The 25681-nt window shown below is 37.8% G+C and overlaps 3 protein-coding genes across 4 annotated transcripts; 1 reads left to right on the forward strand and 2 right to left on the reverse strand.

The window, feature by feature from the left end:
- The first annotated feature begins 599 nt into the window (after positions 1–599).
- Positions 600–10340, forward strand: znf687b (zinc finger protein 687b). Of its 2 annotated transcripts, XM_079878057.1 has the most exons (11): positions 600–671; positions 1992–2027; positions 2125–4429; positions 4521–4822; positions 5510–5694; positions 5829–6005; positions 6136–6298; positions 6641–6985; positions 8215–8327; positions 8421–8523; positions 8595–10340. In XM_079878057.1, exons 3-11 carry the CDS (start codon positions 2146–2148, stop codon positions 9180–9182), a joined length of 4260 nt encoding a protein of 1419 aa, XP_079734183.1. In that variant the 5' UTR covers positions 600–671; positions 1992–2027; positions 2125–2145; the 3' UTR covers positions 9183–10340. The 2 variants fall into 2 exon arrangements, with proteins under 2 accessions (XP_079734183.1, XP_079734184.1); XM_079878058.1 differs by lacking the exon at positions 1992–2027.
- A 655-nt stretch (positions 10341–10995) lies between these two features.
- On the reverse strand, positions 10996–16406 carry aqp10b (aquaporin 10b; the record flags this gene model as incomplete). The annotated part of the gene is made up of 6 exons (XM_079879359.1): positions 10996–11239; positions 12217–12434; positions 14056–14174; positions 14276–14413; positions 14487–14613; positions 16320–16406. 6 exons carry the CDS (start codon positions 16404–16406, stop codon positions 10996–10998), a joined length of 933 nt encoding a protein of 310 aa, XP_079735485.1.
- A 2963-nt stretch (positions 16407–19369) lies between these two features.
- Positions 19370–24949, reverse strand: hax1 (HCLS1 associated protein X-1). The gene is made up of 7 exons (XM_079879554.1): positions 24773–24949; positions 23618–23877; positions 21795–21997; positions 21173–21236; positions 20338–20459; positions 20053–20173; positions 19370–19865 (listed from the first exon to the last, which is right to left on the reverse strand). Exons 1-7 carry the CDS (start codon positions 24841–24843, stop codon positions 19801–19803), a joined length of 906 nt encoding a protein of 301 aa, XP_079735680.1. The 5' UTR covers positions 24844–24949; the 3' UTR covers positions 19370–19800.
- Positions 24950–25681: the final 732 nt, after the last annotated feature.

Here is a 25681-nt window from a genome sequence, read left to right on the forward strand (position 1 = left end):
ACCAAATAACAGGACTGGCGATTTACAAATTAAAGATTTATGTTATTATGTATAATGTACCCATGAATTTGTATCTGTCTATTTACGCAGGAGTCAAACATATTCATAATAACGATTACAATAACAGTTTGACTGTCTTTCATATTGGTTGCCAATCAATTGATTAAATAGTTGATTATTATCTGAGATGTCTGTAAATGCAATAATATTTATGGATAATGTATGAAATGGCAACAACATTTCTAAAGCATCTAGGAAAAGAAACTGGGCTGTTTTCTATTCAACAATAATATACTATACGATACTATGATAAACATGAAGCCTCTGCGCTTTGGGGGATGAAAAAACGCAATCCTTCTAATAAAGGCCTAAACCAAATCAACCTAAAGACAGTGAAACATGAGATCCTGGAAGGATGTAAATACACATCGTCTATACATCAATAAAATGCGATTATAATGCTCATGATTTTCCTTGAGTTTAATATAAAAAGCTAAATCTCACCAGTCCTATTCATGCAAACATAACAATATAACCAAAGAAGACCGAAAATAATTTTCCTGTCCATTATTATCACTGTTATCTGCCAAGACCTGGCCGTACTCGATCGATGACGGGAAGTTAAGGCGCTTCATCTGGAGCGAGGATAGTCGGGAATCTCAAAAAAACAGGTAAACAAAATCACTGTCCGTGCATGAAAATACACAATACAAAAATAATACACACGTACATAAAAATGCATGATCCTAAAGATATATTGTGGCATCCATGTGAGGTTATTTATAAACAGGTAAATGTTGCAGTGCACATGCAGTGGCCTGCGCTTAAATGACCCTCGCGACGGGGCAGCACGGACCCCGCCGTCATGACAGAACAAACCCCAAAATACACCTCGTATATCTGTTTATCATCCCACGAGCTCTTTATTTATCAATATATCAACAGCAAAACCACAACTAAGGGACAAAATGTGACAAAAGCCCTTTAATCGTACCATTAGCGATTCAATTTCGGTCCCCATTTGTAGTTAGCCAGGTCAGATGCAGGGTTTAGCCGTTCTCAGGCAATTGTGTTTGTTTTGTTTATACCAAATTGATCGCTGTAACGTGCTTAATGGTTACTGGATCATTGTCTTTCTTTACTGACCAAGTATGTATTTATGCAATGTTTTTATTTAATATAAGAGGGCTTGTTTGGATTCTCTTGTTGATACCATAGCAGCTGTAGCGTGCTAAACAGCTCTGTTACCTGAACATGATCCATTGTTAAGCAAAGAACAAATCAGTGTTGGATCATATGATATTAAAAAAAAGACAAAGAAAAATATATATATTATATTACATAAGTGAATATGTCTTCCAGTTCAGACATCAATGCTTAGTTTCTACAGAACCATTATGTGGCTGTTAGCCAAAGCTAACAAAAGCCGTTCGATGTCATTTTGCTGTAGCGCGATGTATTTATTTGTTGTTGTTGTAAATAAGTAAATAATGGACTATTAGTATAACCGAAGAATGCATGTGGCTAAAATCATTATCAATTTTACCTTAGTTGTGCCTCAACACGAAGCCGTTTCTATTAGGATTATAAATAGCTGGAATACTTGAAATGTTTTAATAAACTATGTTTGAGCAGAACAGCCTTTTTATACGAAAATCACCTTATGAAAACAGATGACTTGCAATGAGATATTGTTTAAAATATTACACATTACACTTTGCCTGTATGAAAGACCCCATTGAATCACACTGTGATTTGAACAATATTAAATAATACAGGGTCTTTATTTCCTTTTTAAATAGACAATAATGTCAACACAGACTTAATGGGATAGTTCACCCCAAAATGAATATTATGTCATAATTTACCCTCATGTCGTTCCAAACATGTATGACCTTCTTCAGTGAAGCACAAAAGTAGATATTTTGCAGAATGTTGGCAACCAAACTGTTTTGGTGACCATTGACTTCCATTATTTATATGTTCCACAGAAGACAGAAAGTCATACAGTTTGGAACAACATGAGGGTGAGTAAATGATGACAGAATTGTAATTTTTGATTAACTATCTCTTTAATGCAATTCTTATTACACACTTTTTTCAGACATTTTATTTGTGTTCTAGGATTGAGTCCACTGACCCGGCATGGGGGACATGAAAACCCCCGATTTCGATGACCTATTGGCAGCATTTGACATTCCTGACATTGATGCCAAAGAGGCTATCCAGTCAGCACCGGATGAGGTGGAGGGGCATCAAGGAGCAGGCGGAGGATCACTCATAAAGTCTGGGGATGCTTCAGTAGGTGGAAGTTCAGCCATAAGATCACCCAGCCCATCATCAGATTCTCAGAGTGACCCTTCTATTGTTAGCGTGATTGTGAAGAACCGTGTTCGCCCTGAGCCCTTTGATGGTGGTGACAATTCTGTACCAGACCCACTCAACCATAATGGTTTTGTGTCATCCGGTGGGTCAGTACAAATGTCGCAAACCCGTTGCCAGTCGAATGGGGAGCAGTGGCCCATATGCAGCTCAAAGACGATTCCAGAGGCCGCAGGATCTGTCCTTGGATCTTCCGGCAGTTCCAAACAGGGCAGCAACATCTTTAATAAGTTGAAGCCCTTAATGGCACAAGGTGCTGGAGACTCTGTTGGAAGGGCCCGGAAAATGCAGCTTCTGCAACAGCAGCATATGCAGCAGGAGATGAACATAGAAGGTGCAGACAAGGCAAAAGCCCCTGCAATTCCTAGTGGAGCAAGTGGAGCAGCATCTCCTTTCTTTCCCCCACCTAAACCACTTCTTTCCACTCCCTCCACAGCTTCATCCTCCTCACCATCATCATCCTCTCCCTCAGTTGGTTCCAGAGTTTCTGGGGCTGTGGCATCGTCTCCCCTCGCTACATCTCTAACAGAGCCGTTTAACGGAACACCACGTCTTAGTTCGTCTGCATTCAGACGCGTAGATTCGGATGAAGAGGACTCAGATCCTGATTCTGGAGGATCTCTAGTCATCCACGAGAGTCCGGACTCGCCCACCCCTCCGAAACTGTCACGCAGGCTGAGGTCACCTCCAGAAAATTCACAGTCTCCTTCTCTCCCTCCCTCGACGTCCATATCACCTAGCGCTTACCCCAAACCAGGTGACATCCCCTTGGCTTCACCTGCTTCACCTCGAGCTCAACAGAACTGGCTTTCCACACCAGTCCAAACAGGAACTGGAAAGAGTTTACCCCAAGAGGAGCGAAACCCAGAGCATGTGATTGAAGAACGAGACTCACCAGAGAGCCCTGAGCCTGAGATGCCCAAGTCCTCCATGCCAACGTCTGCAGTTACCAAAAGATCATGCAGCCCAGCGGTGGCATCTTCATCACCATCTGCTGCCCTTCGAGAACCCAAGGAAGAAGAAGAGGAGATGGAAGTAGACAAAGGGTCTACAGAGAATGGAAAAGATGTGGCTAATGTGGATGGTAAGGACAGTGGGAAAAGGGATGGAGAGAAATTGGAGGTAGATAATGCGCAGTCACTCCCAGCGGACACTGGCTCATCACCAAGCACCGGTGGCAAAGCTGTAGCTGGCAGCAATGTTCCCTCCAGACCACTTAAAGTCCGCATCAAGACCATTAAGACATCTACAGGAGGCATCACCCGCACAGTTACCCGAGTAGCCGGTAAGGGAGGTGCTGCCAATGCAGGCAAAGATGGAAGTAAATCCCAAACGGGAAATCGAGCCAGCACTGCGAAAGGCGCCAGAAAAAATGACACCACTGCTGGTCAAGTGGTAAAAAGCTCAACCTTACCAGTATCCACTCTAGAAGCCAGTAGTGCCATGTTAGCAGCTGCCAGCAAGGTCCAAAACAAAATGACAGTGCAATCCGATAAAATGAAAGTTTCTGCCACAGCAGTGAGCATCACGAAAGCCACCACTTTACCAGTCGCTCCAGCGGTCGGTGGAATAAGCGTGCGCCCTACAGTCGCTAAAACCGCCAATGGAGGTACCGTGCCATGTAAACCAGCATCTATCGTCAACAGCACCGGTGCTGTTATTTCCCGTAGCCAGTCCAGCCTGGTTGAGGCTTTCAACAAGATCCTGAATAGCAAGAACCTGCTGCCCAGCTACCGCCCGGACCTCTCGACCCCCCCACCCCCTGAATGGGGTCTTCCTTTGCCTGCTGCTGGCTACCGATGCTTGGAGTGCGGAGATTCTTTCGCTTTGGAGCGCAGCCTGGCACGACACTACGACCGGCGCTCTTTGAGAATAGAAGTGACATGTAATCACTGCGCGAAGCGGCTGGCTTTCTTCAATAAGTGCAGTCTGCTGCTACATGCTCGGGAGCACAAGGAACGAGGCCTGGTCATGCAGTGCTCACATTTGGTCATGAGACCAGTTACAGTGGAGCAGATGATTGGCCAGCAAGACACTACTCCCATTGGTAAGTTATGAAAAATACTGTAATTTGTGTCAAGATTTGAATAGGACTTGTTCAGCTTAATTTTGAACAATAAATGTTCTCGTTCCTTTAGGTATGCTCTCTCCATCGCTGTCCTCTCCACCTCTGTCATCCTCCGCCACCCCAACAGGTGCGACCCCTCTACCGTCCACTTCCAGTCCATTGAAGGATTCCCCCTCTCCAGGCACGGCTTCAACCCAGCCCAGCCCTGCCCGTCGCGGACCCCAGAGTCCCCAAGCCCTGATGCCGCTGCCCTGCAAGAAAGGCGAGGCCTTGCAATATCACAACTTCAAGTGTCCTGAATGCCAAGCCCAGTTTTCAAGCAAAGCTGAATTAGTGACCCATTTCCAGCAAATCAGAGCTACTCCTAACTCGGTAAGTTGCAAAATTGTAAACATGTTGTAAACACAATGATCTCCTTTCTGATGGGTATGAAAAAATCTGTGTGTTTTTTACATGCTCTACCAGCATTTCTACTTCACCACAAGATTTTGCAACATATTTTGGTATCTGTTAGAAATATATATATATATATATATATATATATATATATATATATAAATTAGTGCTGTCAATCAATTAAAAAAAGCATTTTTTTTCTGTAATCTCACCTAACATTAAAGTTTTTTTAATATATGTTATGCTGTAATACTTTCATATTGAATCTGCAAAATAATATAGAAACAACAAGACAGTTAATTTAAAATATGTGTTTAACCCTTTAGAACCTGAAGCTAAAATAGGTTGTTTTCACACATTTAGTTTTTTTTACTGTAAAATTGTGAAACAATGTGCAAGTGCAAGGTGTCATTTTTTTCAGAAAACAAATGGCTTTCGATAAAAGACCAGGACCAAGAAAGAATAATATATTTAGAGTAATATGATAATAAGGATCATTGACATATTTTTGCATTTAGTCTGACTGTAAATTTTTGCATACATTTTTTGTTTATTTTTGATGAAATGTGAATTACATAAGAATGTAAGTTGTATAAACTAGATAAAATTACTTTATTTACTAACTCCTTTATATTTCCCCTGCTGTCTCTTTTTTTATTTCAGACTTGTATGCTTTGCTCTCCCCCCATGATGCTGCCTAACTGGTGCAGTGTGTCGGCCCATCAGCGGATCCATAAGCACCGCGCACCCCATGTGTGCCCAGAGTGTGGTGGCACTGCCCGCCAGGCCACGTTTCAAACCCATCTGGAAGAGTCCTGCCTGCACTTTGCCAGGCGCATCGGCTACAGGTTCCTGGCTTTCAGTTCCCTATCAGTGTTTTGTTAGATTGCAGGCAGTTTCCTTGTGAGATTTCCTGCAAAGAAATAAAAAGAAGTTACCTACTTACACTTCCACATGCTCAAATCTGCTTCCTTTATTCCAGGTGCTCCAGTTGTCAAGTTGTGTTCGGAGGTTTGAATTCTATCAAGTCCCACATTCAGACAGCTCACTGTGAGGTGTTTCATAAGTGCCCCAATTGCCCGATGGCCTTCAAATCTGCGCAGAGCGCCCAGGGGCACATCACTTCCCAGCATCCCGCCCTCACAGCTGCACAGGCCAAGTAGGTTGAACCATCACCCACAGCTTTTCATGAATAGTGCCATGGATGTGCAATATTTTGATATTAAAAATAAATTCCTTAAAGATATGAACTCTGATCCTCATTATATTCTTATATACTCATTCTACAGGATGATCTACAAGTGTGTCATGTGTGACACTGTGTTCACCCAGAAACCTTTGCTCTACATGCATTTTGACACTCACCTGGCCAAACAGAAGGTGCATGTGTTCAAATGCCCAGACTGCACTAAACTTTATGCCCAGAAAGGCTCCATGATGGAACACATCAAGGTAGTTATCTTAACAATAATAATTCAAATATTAATAATAAGCTTATGATATAGTTTATTATTAAACAAGCCATTTAAGTATATTAATTGATTTAGTTTTAAATTAATGAATTGTCATTTTGCCTTTTGTGTTACCCATTCTTTTCACTTCCCCTAAAGTATGTGGTGTCAGCAAAGGCATACAGTAAAACTCTTGGTTTGGCTTTTACTGAGTGATTTCCGTCTATCACCTTGTCTAAAGCTCATACCAAGTACAAAAGCCACCTCAATGTAAATTGTCTTATTTTCCTGTCTGTTTCACTCATGCTTTTGACCCGAGCTGCCTTTCATTATTTCCCCTTAGACGGCTCATAGAGGCCTGTCTGTCAAAGCAGAGACTCCGCCCACCACCTCATCTCCTGTCTCGGCTCCTGCCAACAACTCCACCACTAAACCCAAACCAGCTGAAAACAATTCAGATGAGTTGAGCCAGGGACAGGGAGAGGGAGAGGAGGAAGAGGAGGGGGAAGAAGAGGAGGGAGAGCAGGAAGGGGAGGAGAGAGAAGAGGAAGAAGAGGAGGAGAATGAGGAGGAAGATCAGCCGAGTTCTCCAGAGAGCGGGAATATGGAGTGGAGGTGCAGGGAGTGCAAGAAACGCTTTGCTGAGAGAGAGGATTACATCGACCACATGAAGAACGACCACGACACGGTTGGTGCTCTTGAAAACATACAATCACAGCAAGAAGTAATCACAAGAAAACGCAAGCACAGAAGTTATTATATATTTTAGCTAAGAGATATATTCTATAATAAATGAGTGATTCTAATATATATTTCTGTGCATGCATTTGTAATTGATGCAAAAATATAATTGATGGCATTTAAAATAGTTTATTTATTTTGATCAATTTAATTTCAATTTACAAAGAAAATTCTAAATGTCATTATTTTCCCCAGTAGTTTTGAATTTACTTTTCTACAAAAATGTCAGTGTAAAAGTTTGGGTCAGTAAGATTTTTTTTATGTTTTTGAAGTCTCTTGTGCTCACCAAGGCTGCAAATATAGTAAAAACATCAATATGTTTACATATTTGTACAATTAAATATAATTGTTTTGTATTTCAATATTTTTTTAATTGTTATTTTTTCCTGTGATGCACAGCTGAATTTTCAGCATCATTACTCTAGTCTTCAGTGTCACATGATCCTACAGAAATCTTTCTAATATGCTAACTGTGGAGGATTCTTTTTTGAATAGAAAGTTCATAAGAATTTATTTGAAGGCATATAAAACAGCATTTATTTGAAATTTACTGTCCATTTTGATCAATTTAATGCGTCCTTGCTGAATAAAAGTATACATTTATTTGAAAAAATCTTGCTGACCCCAAACATATTTTCAATATTGACTATTTAAACTTTACAATCCATCTTTGACCTATAAATATATGTGTATATATATATATATATATATATATATTAGGGCTGTCAAAAGATTAATCGCGATTAATCGCATCCAAAATAAAAGTTTGTGTTTACATAATATATGTGTGTGTACTGTGTATAATTATTTTGTATATATAAATACACACACATGCATGTATATATTTAAGAAATATTTGCATACATATACTGTATATATATTTATATAGTTTATATTATATATAAATATATTTTTTTTTATATATAAATAACACATTTTTCTTAAATATATACATGCATGTGTGTGTATTTATATACACAAATTTAATTATACACAGTACACACACATATATTATTAAAAACAAACTTTTATTTTGGATGCGATTAATCGCGATTAATCTTTTGACAGCCCTAATATATATATATATATATATATATACAATGTTTACTTTAAATAAAAAAGACAATTCTTCAGATTTGTTTTATGCCTGCCTTATGTTTTAATTTCTTCCTCTAGTTAATGAAGAAGTTCCCCTGCAGATTGTGTGAGCGTTCGTTCAGTTCAGCCAACAGCCTTCGTCGTCATGTCAGAATAATACATGAGGGCGTCAAGAGAGTCTTCCATTGCCCGTGAGTCAAATATTTATCAACCACCAATTTATTTGAATCTTTCTTTTCCTTCCTAAAAGGATTCTTTTTTGATTATTATGTTGTTCTCTTCAGGCACTGCTCAGAGGGCAAGCGTACATTCAGTAGTCGTCTGATTTTGGAGAAGCACATTCGGGTCAGACATGGCATTAGAGCGCGACAGACAACAGACAGACAGGTCAGTTTGGACACTCTTTAGAGTTTATTATATTTAATTATCCACACATTCATTTTAATTTCCTCTCTCAGAGCGCTCCAAACACCAGAAAGCGTTCACTTCCAGGTGACGGGGCGGGCAGTTCATCTGAGCTTGACAATGAGGGCGGAGCTCCAGCTGGAGGGGGCGGCACCGATACGGATGACGTCGCGGGAGAGGACGCCTCGGGTCCAGCGAAGAGAACTCGAGCGTCTGAAAACCGACCGGTCGAGCAGGAGGAAGACGACGGCACATTCCGTTGCACGCCCTGCGGCTTCACCACCCAGGATTGGGAAGAGTTCCAGCGCCACATTCCCGTCCACTGTGATGCGGAGAACGCGTCTCAGCAGTGCCTGCAATGCGGAGCCTGTTTCGCCTCGGCCGGCTCTCTCAGCCGACACAAATTCATCACACACCGCTTGCGCCAAGGTCAGCAGGACAGTCGTGGTGGAAACACATCGCCTGGCGCGTCTCCGCAGGACGGTTCGCCGTCCTCGCCTAAAGCGGGCGAGGAGGGGGAGGGAGGGGTGAGCTGCAGGGTGTGCGGCCGGCGCTTCGACAAAACCTCGGACCTTAACACACACTTCCGCACGCATGGCATGGCCTTCATCACGGCACACAGGACCGACAAGCCCTTGTAGAATTAGTCAAACGGAAAAAGAAAAGAAAGGAAAAGCCATTGCAAAACAGGACACGGTTTTGAACCAGCCAATAAGACGAGTTTAAAAAATAATGCATATAATTTGGAAAATTTAACCTGTTGTTATGATTGTAATGTGATCTGTCTTCCGAAATACAAAGATATAAAGTTATTTCCCCCTTTCCTCCAATCGCTCCCTGTTTGTAACATCCTCAACCTTTTGAATAAATTCACACAAGGTCAAATTGCATCTCAGACAGGCTTTGTATTGCTCGAAAACTACTTTACATTTCCAGCAACTCGGCGTCTGCTAGGTTTTGCTGAGCCGAGCGTCAATCCACAAAAGCATTAAAGCAAAAAGGGTGCTAGTGAAGGTTTTTTTTTAACAAATAAAGGAAAACACTGACTTTAAAATGTAATGATATTGTACAGACATTGTAGTACCGATATTTATTTATATTGAAGCATTCATCAGTCTTTTGATAATCATTGAGAACTTAAAATAAGTGAGTGGAAAAAGTTTCATTTGTGCAAGAAGAACACGTATATGAGGTCAAAGATGAATTGTAAAGTTTAAATAGTCAAAAAAGGTCAATATAAGTAAACATGCAAACATTTCAGCCACAGATACACTTGAGCACATTTTACATGTGTATAAATGCAGTACATCAGTTTGATATGGTTGTTACATTTGAAAATGTGAATAAGTTCAGTCTGTATTTTTCTTTTTTTTCTTTTTTTAGCTGAAAGGTGATATTGAAATGCTACTAGTGAAATTTTGTGTTCGGGACCTGATGTAATTTTTACAACTTCATCTGATTGAAAAAAATCGACACTGAGTTTGAAGGATTGCTTGTGTGTTTTATGGCAAATTATGTACAAATATGAATGTTGTTTGTGTATTTTTTTTTTTCTTTGATAAGAGTCTTTTCTATCAGAACGTTCTGTGCTTGTCCAAAACCACATTTCTTAAAAATAATATTGTGATCGTGTGAATCATCTGTGTGAGTGTGACTTTCTCCAGTAATAGATGTATACATCCCATACATAGACAGTCTATAGACAGCCATCTTATTCTGTGATGACCTGCCTGTTTCACTGCCGTACATCTGTGTCAGTTCTATTTCTAAATAAAACAGTAAATTGGTACGGTACAGATGATGGTGTCCTTAATGATTTATGTCCCTGTGCATGCTGGGAAACACTAATAATAGTAAAATGCACAGAGTTTAATATCAACATTAGCAAAATCTTTGAATGCAATGCAAAAATAAATAATTTTTGTAGGTAGAAAATTAATAGATAGCACTTTACTAGGTCTCGATTTTGAATGCATTAATCATTGTTCATGTTAGTTCACAGTGCATTAATGTTAGATTATTGTTAAAATGATTAATCTTAACATTAACAAACATTTTTTTTATTGTAAAGCTTTACTGCTTTAGAACTTTTATTAGAACTGGAATTGAGTATATTTCGATTTTTGCTAACGAAAGAAAATATAAAGTAGTCTTTACTGAACCACAATTCAGCATTGAATAGATATTGTGCTGCACTGTTTTAAAAAGTAAAGTTTTTAAGACATCAGCGAGCCTTCAGGTTTTTACAACGCTATTGTTGATATATTTGATTATAAACCTACAAAAAAAAATCCAAAATTACTAGACAAGATGCTTAAGACCACTATAAGGTCATGTAGTTCATAAAACTTTGCCTGACAATTATTGTGCTTCCAATTTTTTTTTATAATTTAATACATTTAACATATAAATAGTAAAAAATCAGATTCCACAGTTTGACAGATTCTTTTCACTTTATCTTATATCCGCTGAGGTTATGGAAAAGATCCTTTCCTTGCTGTTTTCTTTAATGGTGTCAAACTTGGACTGCACACCCTCTAACTCCAGAGTTTGCTGGTCCTTCGCTGTCAGGCCTTCGGGATCCATTGGCTCTGAGTCTGGATGATGTACTCCAATCAGCAGCTCATAAAGTAATGAACCCAGAAGAGCACCAACACATGGTACGACCAACGGTACCCACCACCATCCATGCCCGGCCCTGACAACAAATAGTCTCATGTTAGTATCCAAAAGGTTTTTTTGTATTTTTATCTGTAAATATATATATATACACCACTGTTCAAAAGTTTGGGGACTATAATATATATATATTTTTTTTATAAAAGGAGCTATATAATATTACTTTTATCCAAAAAAAAATGCATTAAATTGATCAAAAGTGACAGTAAAGACATTTATAATATTATAAAATACTATTTTCAAAGTCCTGTCACGAAACTCTAGATGGCACAGACTGATAGGTCCTTAACTCAGTCGGCTTGCAATCACATCGTTCTCTATAGAGAACGGCTGATTGGTTCCTTCTGTATGGCAGCCAACTTTCAAATACTTATTCGGTGTTTTCTGTAGCAGTGCAGCGTGCTTTCAGAAACCCTCCACCTTCCCCAGCTCCACCTGTATAGATCTGCCACTGGTAATTAATGTATGCTATAATGTACAGCAGCAACATGTCTTGTATGTATTAGCAAGTCAATACCTTATCATAGTGCTGTTCTTTTGAACTTTCTATTTATCAAAGAATCCTGAAAATAATGTATCACGGTTTCCACAAAAATATTAAGCTGCACGACTGTTTTCAACATTGATAATAATAAGAAATGTTTCTTGAGCACCAAATAAGCATATTGGAATAATTTCTGAAGGATCATGTGAGACTGAAAACTGGAATAATTGCTGCGGAAAATTTTTATTTGCCATCACAGGAATTATTTACATGTTAAATCATATTAAAAAAGATAACAGTTATTTCACAATATTACTGTTTTTACAGAATTTTTGATCAAATAAATGCAGCCTATGTGAGCATAAGAGACTTTCAAAAACATTAACAAAAGTTACCGACACCACATTTTTGAACAGTGGTGTAAAATACAGTATAAATAACAAACCAAGAATTATCTGAGTACATAATTAATTGATCAGAAGCCTTTGACATTGTGTGTATGTTACACTGACCTGAACACCTCGTCTCCCCAGCCTGCTATGTAAGAGAAGAGTCTTGGTCCGATGTCTCGTGCCGGGTTGATGGCATAACCACTGTTAGATCCCATTGAAATGCCGATCACCAGGACAACTGCTCCCATCAGGACAGGCTCCAGACCAGGAGGTGCTGGTGTGTTATGAGGGTCTCCCAATGCAAGAACACATGCTAGAAGAGCGGCGGTGCCAATTATCTGCAGGACAAGCACACGTTTTTTAAGAAATCTTTTTAAAGCATTGTGAATTACTTAATATGTTCTTATATTTTTATTTTGTAAAGGAAACTATGCACCAGCTTCTCAAGCAGAGTGGGTGTTATTTTGTCATTGACATACAAAATGCATAAAATGTCATAAAAACCCTACTTTCAACAAGTCACCACACTCTTAAAAATAAAGGTTGCAAAAGTGGGTTTTCGCAGTAATGCCATAGAAGAACCATCTTGGGTTCCCCAAAGAACCTTTCAGTGAGCAGTTCTTAGAAGAACCTTTTTTTTTCATTCAGGTTAAAGAACCTTTTAAGAATCTGAATGTTCCATTTTGTGCGATGGAAAGTTCCATGAGTGCTAAATGTTCTACATGGAACCATCGATGGCAATATAGAGCCTTTAAGTTGAAGAGTGCACTACACTCCTGGGACTAGAAATATCAACAATGGTAACACACATACACGACAAGCTTTATAACATTGATAACATTCTGTACTTTCAAGTAACAAGGAACACACTTGCAAACCCGTTCCACTTCAGAGTTTTTGGACCCAAACCTGTTCGAACTCATTAAATTACAAAGCATGTTGGAATACCGTCACCAACACAATAGCTTTAAACAGAAATGGAATTCCATGAACTGAACTTAACAGTTTTTTCTTGATTCAGTCAAACGGAGGTCAGTGTGATCCTGGTGTCGTGACTCCTGAGGTCATTTATTTACTCAAACTACTTCAAAAAAACAATCATCCTTTTAAAAGGTGTACAGAAATGCATTACTTAGTGTTCTGCTAATATTTACTGGCATTGGAACTTATTACCTCTATATTTATGTTAAACTCCCATGGACTGAAATCTCAGGATATCAGTAATAATTAGCCGTGTCAGCATCATGGGCATATAATTGTGCGTGAATAAAGGAGTAGCTAATTACGAAACGCTTACATATAGTTGTGAATAGCTACAAACCTATGAATTCTTGTCTTGCGTTTTGAACATTTACAAGGCCAGAAATCTCCAATGGACCATAGTGAAATATTGTGGACCTCTACTCAGTCTCCTTTCAAATTTATTACACAAGTGAAATTTGAATATCATGAAGTTGATATTCTTTATCATGTTTGAGGGAACATTTGCTTTTTTTATGCAGTTTGTCGGTAGCACTTTATTTTACAGTCCTGTTTTGCATGAACATAATATGTACTTATTGTAGTAATGACACAGCCTTTCCTGAACCTACCCTTAAACCTTAAATTGTAAATATAAAAATGTACACTGTAAGCACATTGAAAGTGCACATGCTCTAAAATAAAGTGCAAACAGTCCGTCTTTTCTCACAGTGTCTGAAACAGCTCGATCAAGGATTCAGTCTCTTTAAACCCCTCCTTTACGTGAACCTACTCTGCTCTGATTGGTCAGATGACCCAGTCGGTTGTGATTCCCAAACAGCTATACACACATGAAAGGTAATCTTCGATAAAGCATAATAGGGGCACTTTAATGTGTCTCATAGTTAGTTTTTAATATTTGGTTATGGTGATCTTATGAAAGTCTTGTCTTAGTCTTAGCGTTTCAAACTGTAGATTTCCGTTTTATATGTTACTGACCTGGTCTACCACTCCCCCCCACAGACTCAGGTAGTCTGCTGGGTAAGTGGAGAAGATACCAGCTGTGGCAGTGGCACCACTAACTGTCAGATGCCCTCCAGTGAAATCCATTATGGCATCTAAACAAAATACATACCGTATGAATAAGTGCCTTCATTTGGATGTACTTACTGTACAGTATTTTTATATAGAGATGACATATAGGCCAACATGCACTCACCATAGTACTGAAGAGCAACAGTTGCTGCAGCCAGAAATGCTCCTAAAAGCTGTGACCACACATAGAAAGGAAAACGAGTCCAGGAGAATCTGCCCAGGACACACAGGCTGAGGGAAACAGCTGGATTCAGGTGAGCTCCTTAAACGGATGAGAAATATTTTATTTTACAAGGACATAATGAATATACACAGCTGTACTGGAGAGTTTATACCTGAGACCCCTTTTGCAATGTAGATTCCAAATGTGGTGCCCAGAGCAAATCCGAGGTTGATTGACAGGTAGTCGCCCTTAGTGTTTTGAGAGGTCGTCACCTGGGCAACTGAGCCACACCCAAAAAGCTGGAGTGTAGAGACAGTAACATCAAGACATTTTTTTATCTGGTGTGAACGTGTACTCAGACATGATGTCTATAATTTAAAGCTTTATGGCACAATGAGATTGTTGGCCATGACTGCAGTTCCTGAGAAGAGGCAAAAGATTATTCAAAGTCTTCAAAGTTTGACCTCTAGAATATTGCTGAAATTCTTTGCACATGTGCCACTGAAGAGATGTAATGGACACAAGGCAGTATAGACATTTCAGTAGATAATAGGATATTAATAAGCACCTTTTTTATAAGTGCTTTACCATACATAACACTTTACAGTAAGATTTCTTTCATTGGTAAACTGTTAACATGAATTAGCAAGGAAAAACACTTTCCTTGAATTTATTAATCTCAGTTAATATGAATTTCAATGTACTAATACATTATTAAAATCAAAAGTTGTATCTGGTAATATTATTTAATGGACCAGACAGTAACATGTGTCGGCCCAGATCCGGCCCGCATCTGGTATACGTGGATTCCACACGGCCCAATGTGGGCCGGATCTGGGCCGACACTATATTACTGTCTGGGCCTGAGCTAACAATAGTTAACAAAAATACAACTATTCATTGTTAGTTCATGTTACAGTTTTTTTAATTCGATAATCGATTTGGTACTATTTTCACAAGATGTAAAAACGCTTAGTACAAAACTCCAAACTGATCACACTTGTAACAGTCATTCTTTCAAAACCTGATCTCTTGCTTTCATTCTAGTTTTACTTATTTTCATTCTACATAATTATTGTTTCAAAACACAAATATATAATGAGAACATTTGGTTTAATCACTGAAACACAACAGTATGATCTTCTTTCAATTTAGTACTTTTAACTCCATTCAGCAACAAACAATGCAAGATACATGTTTAAATCACCCTTATTGCTGAATACGGCTACAGATTAGAAAATACACTTACATTATAACATTATGTAATTACATTATGTAATTGAATCCATAATGTTTGTAATAGTATCTATAAATGTGCGTGCACACACTTCGAACACAGTGGTTATCATCTAAGAAAAATCACTTATGTAAAAACAATTAATTACATTTGGTTACCCATATCAGAAATTGCAGATATCTGTAGGTGTACCAAATGATTCATTGATTAACCATTAAATTCAGTTGGATTAAATAATAGACTATTGTATTAAACTGAACGAGAAGAGATGCAAATCAAAAGTTTGATAGTAAAATCTTTATGAAATGCAGTTACTGTGAATGAAACATTTATATGAAACTTATTTTGTGAGAAAATGATACTTTGGGATTTTGTGGATTGTACTAACACAAATGAAAATAAAATGTTTGAAAAAGGTGCACTTTTGATGAACTGTTGTGATATTAGCACTAGGAGTTTTGAAAATTTACCAGTTGCTTGTGAAAATTGCACCAAAGCAATTAAAAGAACTAACAGAGATTAATAAATAATGTAGCAAATGTAATTGTCATTGTTAGTGAATGTTAGTTAATGGAACCTTATTGTAAAGTATTACCAAAGAAAATCAAATTTCACTGTAATTATTTGTGAAAATTGACTAGCAATCTCTTCATTTCTACACCATTGAAAGACTGAAATAGTATTTTCTTGTAAAATGTACTCCAATAATCTTTACAGGGTTAATGGCACATATTTCCATATTAAAAATACAGAAGATTACAGACTTACTATCAAAACATAGACTCCGAAAAATTCAGCCAGACATTCTCTGATCAAGTTGCTCTTGATTCGGCATCTCCTCAGAAGACGATCCATTATGTTGCCCTCTGTACTTTCTGTTCGTTTTCAAGAAGAGTAAATGCAGGCCGGGAGATTGGGGATTCCAGACAGATGATTCTCAGGGCTCCATTGAGAAGGTCCCAGTCAGCGCCTTAGAGAACGCATGGTCTTCTGTTTGGATAATTATCACACCACATAGGTAAACTCAGACTATCTGTTGTGGTTAGTGTGTTTTATGTGCGCGTCAGGGGAAGGAATGACAATTACATGTAGTACATTGCCCTTTTGTAATAAAACGACGAGTAGTTTATTGTTAACTTTTATCTGTGATGCACTGCTGGCTTATACAAGACTCAGATATATGCATAAATCATCTACTCTGTTTATTTTGAAAGAAAATTAAAGGTTCTATTGTTCGCCAATTCATGCAAAATACCTCTCCCTTTCTATAGTCAGAGTGCAATAGGGCAATACAGAAGATGCCTTGTTCTCAGCTGAAGCATTTATGCAGGGGTTTCCAATTCTGCTCCTGGAGGACCAGCGTCGTCCTATAGATTTTAGCTCCAACACCATTGCCTTGAAGTTTCTGGTGAGTCTGAAGACCTTGATTCGCTGGTTTCAGGTGTTTAATAAGGGTTGGGGCTCAAATCTGCAGGACGTTGGTCCTCCAGGATCAGGTTTGGATAACCCTGCATTTATCCGTTAACCAATATCTAACCATTTTTTATGTTGTCTCATAACATAAGCACATACATTTTTTTTTTTTATCTCTTGGTAAATTTGTTCTCAGGCCCCATTTCCTCCGTGTTTTTCTTAATGTTTTCTAGTCAATTAAAGCTATGGTCTACGATTTCAAAGATTGTTCATTATTAATAACCTCGTTTAGATGCTGGTTATGGTTCTACAGTACAGTCCTAACAATATGAAGAGAAAAAAGAATGAAAAAAATCCATTCACTCTATTGGGTGTACAGCTGCAGAGAAGTTGACCAATGTAAGCTGTCCGGCCGGACAGCTTACATTGGTCAACTGCTCTCATCCAATCCCCCGCTCCTCTTGACGCTCGCGTCTCCACCCCACCGCACCCCACCCCGCCCCCCTCCTGCGTCATGAAATTTCGCGGGCAAGCAGCTGACAGTCTATGGTAGCTAGCAAAGTAGCATCAGCTGAGCAATGGAGAAAAAACAAACCAAAAAAAACGACGCTGACACGGCTGACTTTTTGTTGAGCAGGTAAGCATTTATTTTTTACTTTTATGGTGTGAGGTGTTACATAATAGCTTTTTATCAGTCTGACAACATGCTTATGCTGCCGGTCGGCATTGGAATGTTAGCCGTTTAGCATCGCCTATCACGGGTCAAAGTGATTATATTTCTTGAAGTGCTTGAATATATTTCAGTATATATTCAGTTTCTGTTCGAGCCGATCGGAATTTGAACAAGATGCGCCAATGTTTACTACCGGTGATCACAGCTTGACTGAGTGACGTTGTTTAGGTCGTTTCCCGGTGGGAGGGATCAGGTAGCACAGAAGGGAGGGGGGTGTGTGTGGAGGGGCGGGATGAGTTTTTTAAAACTTCACAACTGTCTCAGGCTTTCTCGACCGATTTTCAACATCGTAGACTACAGCTTTAAGCAAAGCTACACATCTGACGTGTAAATGTTTGACCCTGATGTCCATGATCGCCTCCAGAATAGTTAATGTGTCCGTGCAGCTGTTCTCAGTGTTCCCATTATATATGTAGCCTACTATGTGGTCTTGACAATGGACAAAAAAAAAAAGTCATTTCTGACAAGAAAAAAAGTGGCCTACAAACATAATTCGGACACTTTCTACACGACTGGTTACTCTGCTGATTTGAAACAATCGCTTTTTTGAGGTAAACTCAGTTTTGAGGTAAACTTATATCTGTCTTAGCTTAGTTAAGAGGAGATAATCATTAGATAACTGAGTATAAAGTCAATCTCCATAAAGCTGATGTCACTCGTGTTTCATCTGTCACTAGATAAAGATCAAATTGGGTGCAAGGCTAACCAATGCTCACAATTATGGTTGCGATACGCACCCTAACCAGTAGTGTACCAGGCTTGGTGTTCATCTGTGAGATTTTCACTTTTTCTCTTCATTGTTAAAAAAACACTTTAAATACCTGTTAAAAATGAACAATGTTCAGTGAACTATTGTTTACTTTTCTTATTAGCTCACGCTGTCAGCATTGCTCTAAATGCCACAGACTGGCAGTTTACTAAATCTCTAGACTGGTAAGTCTGTGGCAGAACTGGGTGAGCCTGTTGTGAAACAAGACTGCCAGATTCTAAATGAAACACCTTGTGTTGCTAAACACAGATCTGATCACCAAATTGACATATTTAAAACTCTTAAAATAGCTTGAATGTAACTCAACACCCTTGCCTCATTTAGTATATGCTGTTCTAAGAATATACTAATTAGCCCCGCCTCCACTCACTCACTCACACCAGCTCAGAGATCCACTCGTTGACATAATTGGTTACAGGTAGTTTGTGACGTTGAGAAACACCAGCGATTTGAAACCGCGTTTTTGAGACTGTCTTTAGATCACTGCAGTTTTAAGGAGAAAATACTCAGCAATGGTGTTGACATGAATTTGCACATGGTTGTTCTTAAAGCATATTAAAAACTCCACATAGATATATAAACAACATTAAAAGCTGGATTTTCACCACAAGAACATTGAGTTCTGCAGTAAAATGTAAAGTCTCTGAATAGGTTACATCCAGGTTCACATTCTACAAGAAACCATTACATTTGAAGGATTTTAACAAGCGGCAAAAATACAGCTGAACGAACTGTTCACTACTTTTTAACCCTTTTGCATCAGTGTAACTATTGTTAGCCTAGAGAGATTATTATTATCAATATTGACCTGTTCTCTTAAATTGGTGTTATTTTAAAGGAAATGACCAACTTGAGACAGCGAAGCATCCCACCTTCCACACAAAAGAAGAAAAACAAGGCACATCACTTTTTTCCCTTTATTTCACTCTGAGTGATAACTCCATTAAAAATAAAAATTTATATATAAATATTATACTGTGGCCCATTATCTGCAGTCTCACAAAATACAATGGATCTTCTTTACCAACAAACAAAAAATGTGTGTCGGTCCTTTTCAGAGCACTGTGGCTTCAACAACTGCCCCAAAGTTCAGGATATTGATATAATTATTTATACATCCTTAATGGAAATTATATTCAAAAGAGAGACGTAGGCAAAGTTATCAGGGTCGTTTTGTGGCAGAAAATAATTGTTGTTTACTCATATCATCAAGACTGGATCTCCACATATACACTGAAGAATTCAATCAGACATAAGAATAATTATCATTGTAGCTTGCAGTTGATAGGTTTGCTGAGAAAGAGATTGTCCTTTGGTTTGTGTCCAGATCCCTTTCAGCCTCGAAAGCCTCTGAAGAACTTCGAAAACACTGAGAAATCATCCTGCATGTCAGAACCGCCTGAAAGATGCAGAAAATGCATTACTGGGTGATTCAAGAATTGAAAAGCTTGAGGAATTTAACACTGTTAATATACTATATTAACCAGAATGTGTTTTAAATTCTACAATGTTTATATTAAATACAATTTTTATATTTTACCTTTGTGACCACACATGGGGAAAAGTGTTAGCTAGAAATGGCTAACCTGACATGAGAGGACCAGACTGATCTTGCGGCCCATCTTGGACACCGGAACCCCCTGAGATGGTCACTGTAGTCTCTTCATTACCTTCACCGTCTCTGACTGTTCGCCTTTCTTCTACTGTCTACACACACACACACACACACACACACACACACACACAATCTCTATTATTACTTGTTAGACACCATCTGGACATGTGTGGCATATTTTGAGCCTTTCTGTACATTATTACGATATTTGTAATCAGAAATACTTTTGAGGATCAAATTATACAGGAACACTCACTCCATCTTGTCTGACCACCTTGGTGACGCTGATAGACTTAAAGAATGACCTCGTCTTTGGCTGTGAAGGTGCTGGAGTCAAGATCTGATCAAGCCCGCCTGAAGACACCTGCGAGTCCAGATCTGAGGGTGGAACCAGAAAACAAAAGGTTATTGTAAACCAAAGACAATTTATAGGAGTTGCATCAATGATATCAGCCAAGAAATTAGGGAATCAAGGCCTATTCATTCAAAGGTTGAAATGTCAGTAGGGTAACAAAGTATAACATGAAAATAACATTTCTTTGTCAAGTCAGCTTCTTTTATTTAGCACTTCACAGTAATTCAGCTTCAGTTCAATAACTGTGTAAAGTTCATCAGTTATGAAATGAGTTCTATTCGGCTATAAGCTGCTCTACAGAAAACAATAGCCTAGTCATTATTCAGCTCGAGTCAGTTTAATGTTGATTCATTCAGTTCAATAACAGTGTCAAATTTGCACAATTCGTCAATTATGAAATTAAGTTGATTCAGCAATAAAGCAGCTCTAGTGTCATCATCCAGCTCAATTCAGTTATGTATTCATCCGACAGTGTCAGTGCAGTCAAATCAACAATATTATTGAATATGAAGTGTCTTTTAAACCCCTTTGCATTTTCTTGTTTTCCAACTCCTTCATATTCATATAATATTCTTTTATTTGAAGTTTTGCATGTCGAACAACAGATTAAAGTATTTAAACTTCTTCATGAATTAATTTTTTTTTATTTCACTTGAATAATTGGGGATGATTCTTTTTATTTCAGAACATTACTGTCTGTACTTGCATTTAAAAATCATTAAAAAAAGATCATTACCTCCATCCTCTTTTTTCTCGTTCTCCTTCGGTCTTAATAGACTATCTTTCCAAAGATCATGAAACTAATAATTAAATGAAGACAATCAGATGAGAATACAGTATAGAAGACTCTGAAACAGTGACGGTGTCCAAACCTGCTCCTGAATGGCCACTATCCTTCAGGACACTGGCCTGGAAGTTTCTAGTATGCCTAGTAAGACTTTGGCTGCATCCGAAATCGCATACATCCCTACTATATAGTAGGTGAAAAACAGTATGTGACAAAAGAAGTAAAAAAAAAAGCAGGCAAAAAGTCCCCAGCTGACCTACTACTTAAGTGCGATAATCTTAAGTGTGCATATGATGGACACTTTACTATCCCATGAGGTCACATCATGACAATAAATGCAGTACGCCCGGATAACATTCATCCTACACATTTACATAGAATGTACTTTTTAGTGGTCGTGAAGTGATTACTAATACAAAATGAGTACCTACTCAAGAGACTATGCGATTTCGGACGCAACCTATGATTGGCTGGTTCAGGTGTGTTTAATTGGGGTTGAAGCTAAACTCTGCAGGACAGAGCTGGATTGGACACCCTTGCTCTAAAAGTCCACCGGATCACTTTGATTCACCTTTGAGAAGGGGCTGCTGGGACCTTGTGGAGATGAGGAATCCTTGTCCTTTGGTGCCACAGAGGGGGGAGGGAGGGGTGGATTGTAGGGTGAGCTCTCAGGAGACTTCAACATGAAATCTCTGAACGGGTTACCACTTCCTGTCCCACTCCTGCTTTTCTCGACACCTTCCTGAGGAGGCGGAGCTTCTATTGATGGGACATCTGTTGGGCAGGGGAACAGAGAGCAGCAGGAGTTAATTACATATACTTAAAATGCATTGCTATCACTATTAGGTTTTTGAATTTTTTTTTTTTTTTTTACAAGCTTTTAAAATGGAAAAGATTCGAGTTACAGTGGGACAGAAGCCTGAGCTCTTCTCTATAATTTGGAGCCCTTTTAATATTTTAAGCATTGTTATTTAGTATCATTTAAATACTATTACATTTTATAAATATATATATATTTTTTGTTATTTTAGTACATCAATTAAACTAAATGAAAAAAGGAATGTTCCCTCTGCAACAAGCTGAAATAAAATAAGTATAAATTTGGTATATTTTATTGATTTCAGTTAATGTTCATTTTATTTCAAGTAATGAAAATGTTTGTTTTATGGTTTTACTTTTAGTTAACTATAATAACCCTCACTTTAAAGGTGCATTGTGTAATATTTAGGAGGATCTGTAGACAGAAATGCAATATCATAGGCTTAACTATGTTTTCAGTGGTGTATAAATACCTTACATAATGAACTGTTATGTTTTTATTACATTAGAATGAGCCATTTCTATCTACATACACCGCGGGTCCCATTACATTGAAATAGCCATTTTGCGCCGACATGTTTCTACAGTGGCCCTAAACGGACAAACTCGTTTCGTCACTATGTTGTTCTTCGTGCAAAGAAGCAAGCGAATAAAACACTGACACAATGATGAACAAGTAACAATAATATTTGCAATAACATATCGTTTTACCTAATAATAAAGTAAACATAATTTCTTAACTTATCTTTATAAAGAAACCTCATTGCTTAACTGGCTCTCTGCTGTCTCAGGCGACGACATCTTTTCCTATTGGCCACCGTAACTTTTGTTGGTTGCAATGCGTAACCTCACCACTAGATGCCGCTAAAAATCACACACTGCACCTTTAAGTAGACTATTATATCTTGGCGTCATCCTTACCAACAACTAAAAACGGAAATCTTGTGCATTTTAGCCGTTCATTTACACGACAATGGCGTTTTGGGGGCCTGAAAACGAAAACTTTTGTAAATGAGATTTGAAAACGATACCATTATCGTCTCCATGTAAACTACAAAAACATGAATTTGTGAAAACGTTGACGTCAAACGCATGCATATTATGTCTTCAGTCTATAGGTGTGTAGTGTTTCTTTACAAAGTGACATCGCCACCTACTGGCCTGGAAGCATAATACAGCATTTTTAGTCGTTTTCACAGATCCTTGTGAACGAGGAATGTTGTTGTCCGTATGCAAAAAACGCAAAGGAAAGCCGTTTCCGTTTTAAGTACATCGTTGTTGTGTAAACCTACTCTTAGAGTGTATAACTATGTTTGCCTAACACATTGTTTTATCTGTGTGTATTACATGTGTAGAGTTTATTAATTTTGTGATTTATACAGTATATAGGTATATCTATTTACTTTCTTATTTGATTTTACTGAGATGACTACTTGAAATGTATTCAACCATCATCTAATCAGCTTATAAAATCTAAATTAAATCATGCAAGATGTACAGATGCCTAGAAAAATACTTTGCTGGAAAAAAAATCACTGCAAATAAACATAAACTTGAGGAACAGAGCAAACGTACCTCTATGTCCAAAGCCATGGCGCTCATCAAATCGACCTAGACCAGCAAAGATCTCCTCCATGTCCCTGAAGATTTGGCCGAACAGCTGAGGTTCCTCGAAGCGCATCCCGCCGGGCCCAACGCTGAAACCAAATCTGAAGGCATCATCTAACGGGTCCCTACGTGGCCTATTAAAGTCATCGTAGTGAAATCCAATGTCATTGTCTTCATCTTCATCTTCATCATCATCTTCATGAATCATCCCATCAAAGAAGGGGTCCCTGATTAAAACACATTCAAATTAGCAAACCAATCTGAACTAAACAATGTCAGTGTAATGTATTAATCAGGAACAGTGCAGGAAAAATAAATACACCAGGCCAACAAGGTCTATATTTGCATTTAGAACTAATACTTCATATACATATGAAAAAAAAATCTTTAAATTTTTCATAAAACATTAAACGTTTATTAAATTAATAAAGAAAGAAAGATGTGTAAACTCAAAGTGACAGGAAACTTATTTTATATATATATAAAAAAGTGCATTAGATACCAGATACAGTTTATTTATATTTTTATAATAGGATATTAAAATAATCTGTTAATGTGTCATTGAGGCTGGATTTCTCATTATTCATTATTACTATTTTTCACATTTTATAATAATAAAAAATCTATGATACAATTAAGAAATGTATTCATATGTGTATTACTAAGTTTTAGCACCAGCCCACTGTTATTTATGTCCTGATGTGTCAAAGTAAAACTGAAAGAGAGTGTGTGTATTATGTTCCATATGGCTTCACGTATTTTAGCAATTTGTCACGGACGGACAAAACAGCACAAAAATGTATTATAAAATAATTTATATCTGTGCGGACAAACGAAAAATACTTTAAAATAGCACAATGCTCTATAAAGTTTATTTGTATAAAACATTCACCAAGCGTTTATTTCTGTTGACACCAATTAGCCTAACGTTACCCTACAGAAACAGCCATACATTAAAGCAATATGAGTTAAGAAATATTGTGAAGCATGTTACTTTATAACACTACACAATGTTATTGATTATATCTTATTAGTATTAGTTTGTTATAATAATATACGACATAAGCTGTTAAAAACCAACTGTCAGGTACATTTCCACATTGAACTGTTAGGCAGACTCACCTGCGGCCATCACCACGATAATGACCACCGGGAACCCCGAAAAACCCACGAAACAGATCAAATACGCTCATTTAAGGGCGAAGTATCCAGTGATCCTTCACAAATGGGACCATAACAAAGTTGCATCAGAGATCCAGGACACCGAGGAAATCCTACGAGATCTTTCCACCGGAAAACAGATTTCAAAATAAAAGTCCGTACATTGCATTAACGCATGCCTTCTACGTCATTATCGACTAATAAAACAAGCTATGTAATACCTTTTCAAACTTTAAATTAACTAAAAATAACACTTAATAAAGAATAAATATCCAGTAGCATTATAACGTGTTGAGAAATATGACTTGAGCAAAGTTCATGTCAGCTTTTTATCGTTTACATCAGTTTAAACATTCATGAGGGGAAACATGTTCATAATGTTTTATAAATCTTTACCACTAGTTACTTTAATAAATAAAACTCTGAACTTTATTAAAGTTCACTAGCATATAAAAGAATACCTCCACTTCACTAGCATGGACGTTTATGTATACATAATTTGATGTGTGTAAACATGAAATGTGAAGCAAATTTATTAACTTGACTACAATGTGTGGCAATAATCTTTATGGGTAATCCACTGATAAACCCATGTTTTTTTTGAAGGGCAAAAAAAAGCTGCTTATTTCAGATGAGACCCTACAACCTCAAATTTCTCTATGAATATTTGGAATTAAACAAATTAGTTCTCAACAGCTGCTACAATCAAATCACAAAATCAAACCCCCAACTAGCATTTTAATCATACCTCTTGCAAGACACAGGTTTCATGTATGGCAACAATTTGGCTTTAATATCACAAGATGCAAGTTAGAAATTCTCTAAACCTTTTTCTATGCAAAGAATGAACTGAAGAACCTATAAACTTGA

The sequence above is a fragment of the Squalius cephalus genome (genome assembly GCF_949319135.1).
Source record: "Squalius cephalus genome assembly, chromosome: 8".
Classification (NCBI taxonomy): domain Eukaryota; kingdom Metazoa; phylum Chordata; class Actinopteri; order Cypriniformes; family Leuciscidae; genus Squalius; species Squalius cephalus.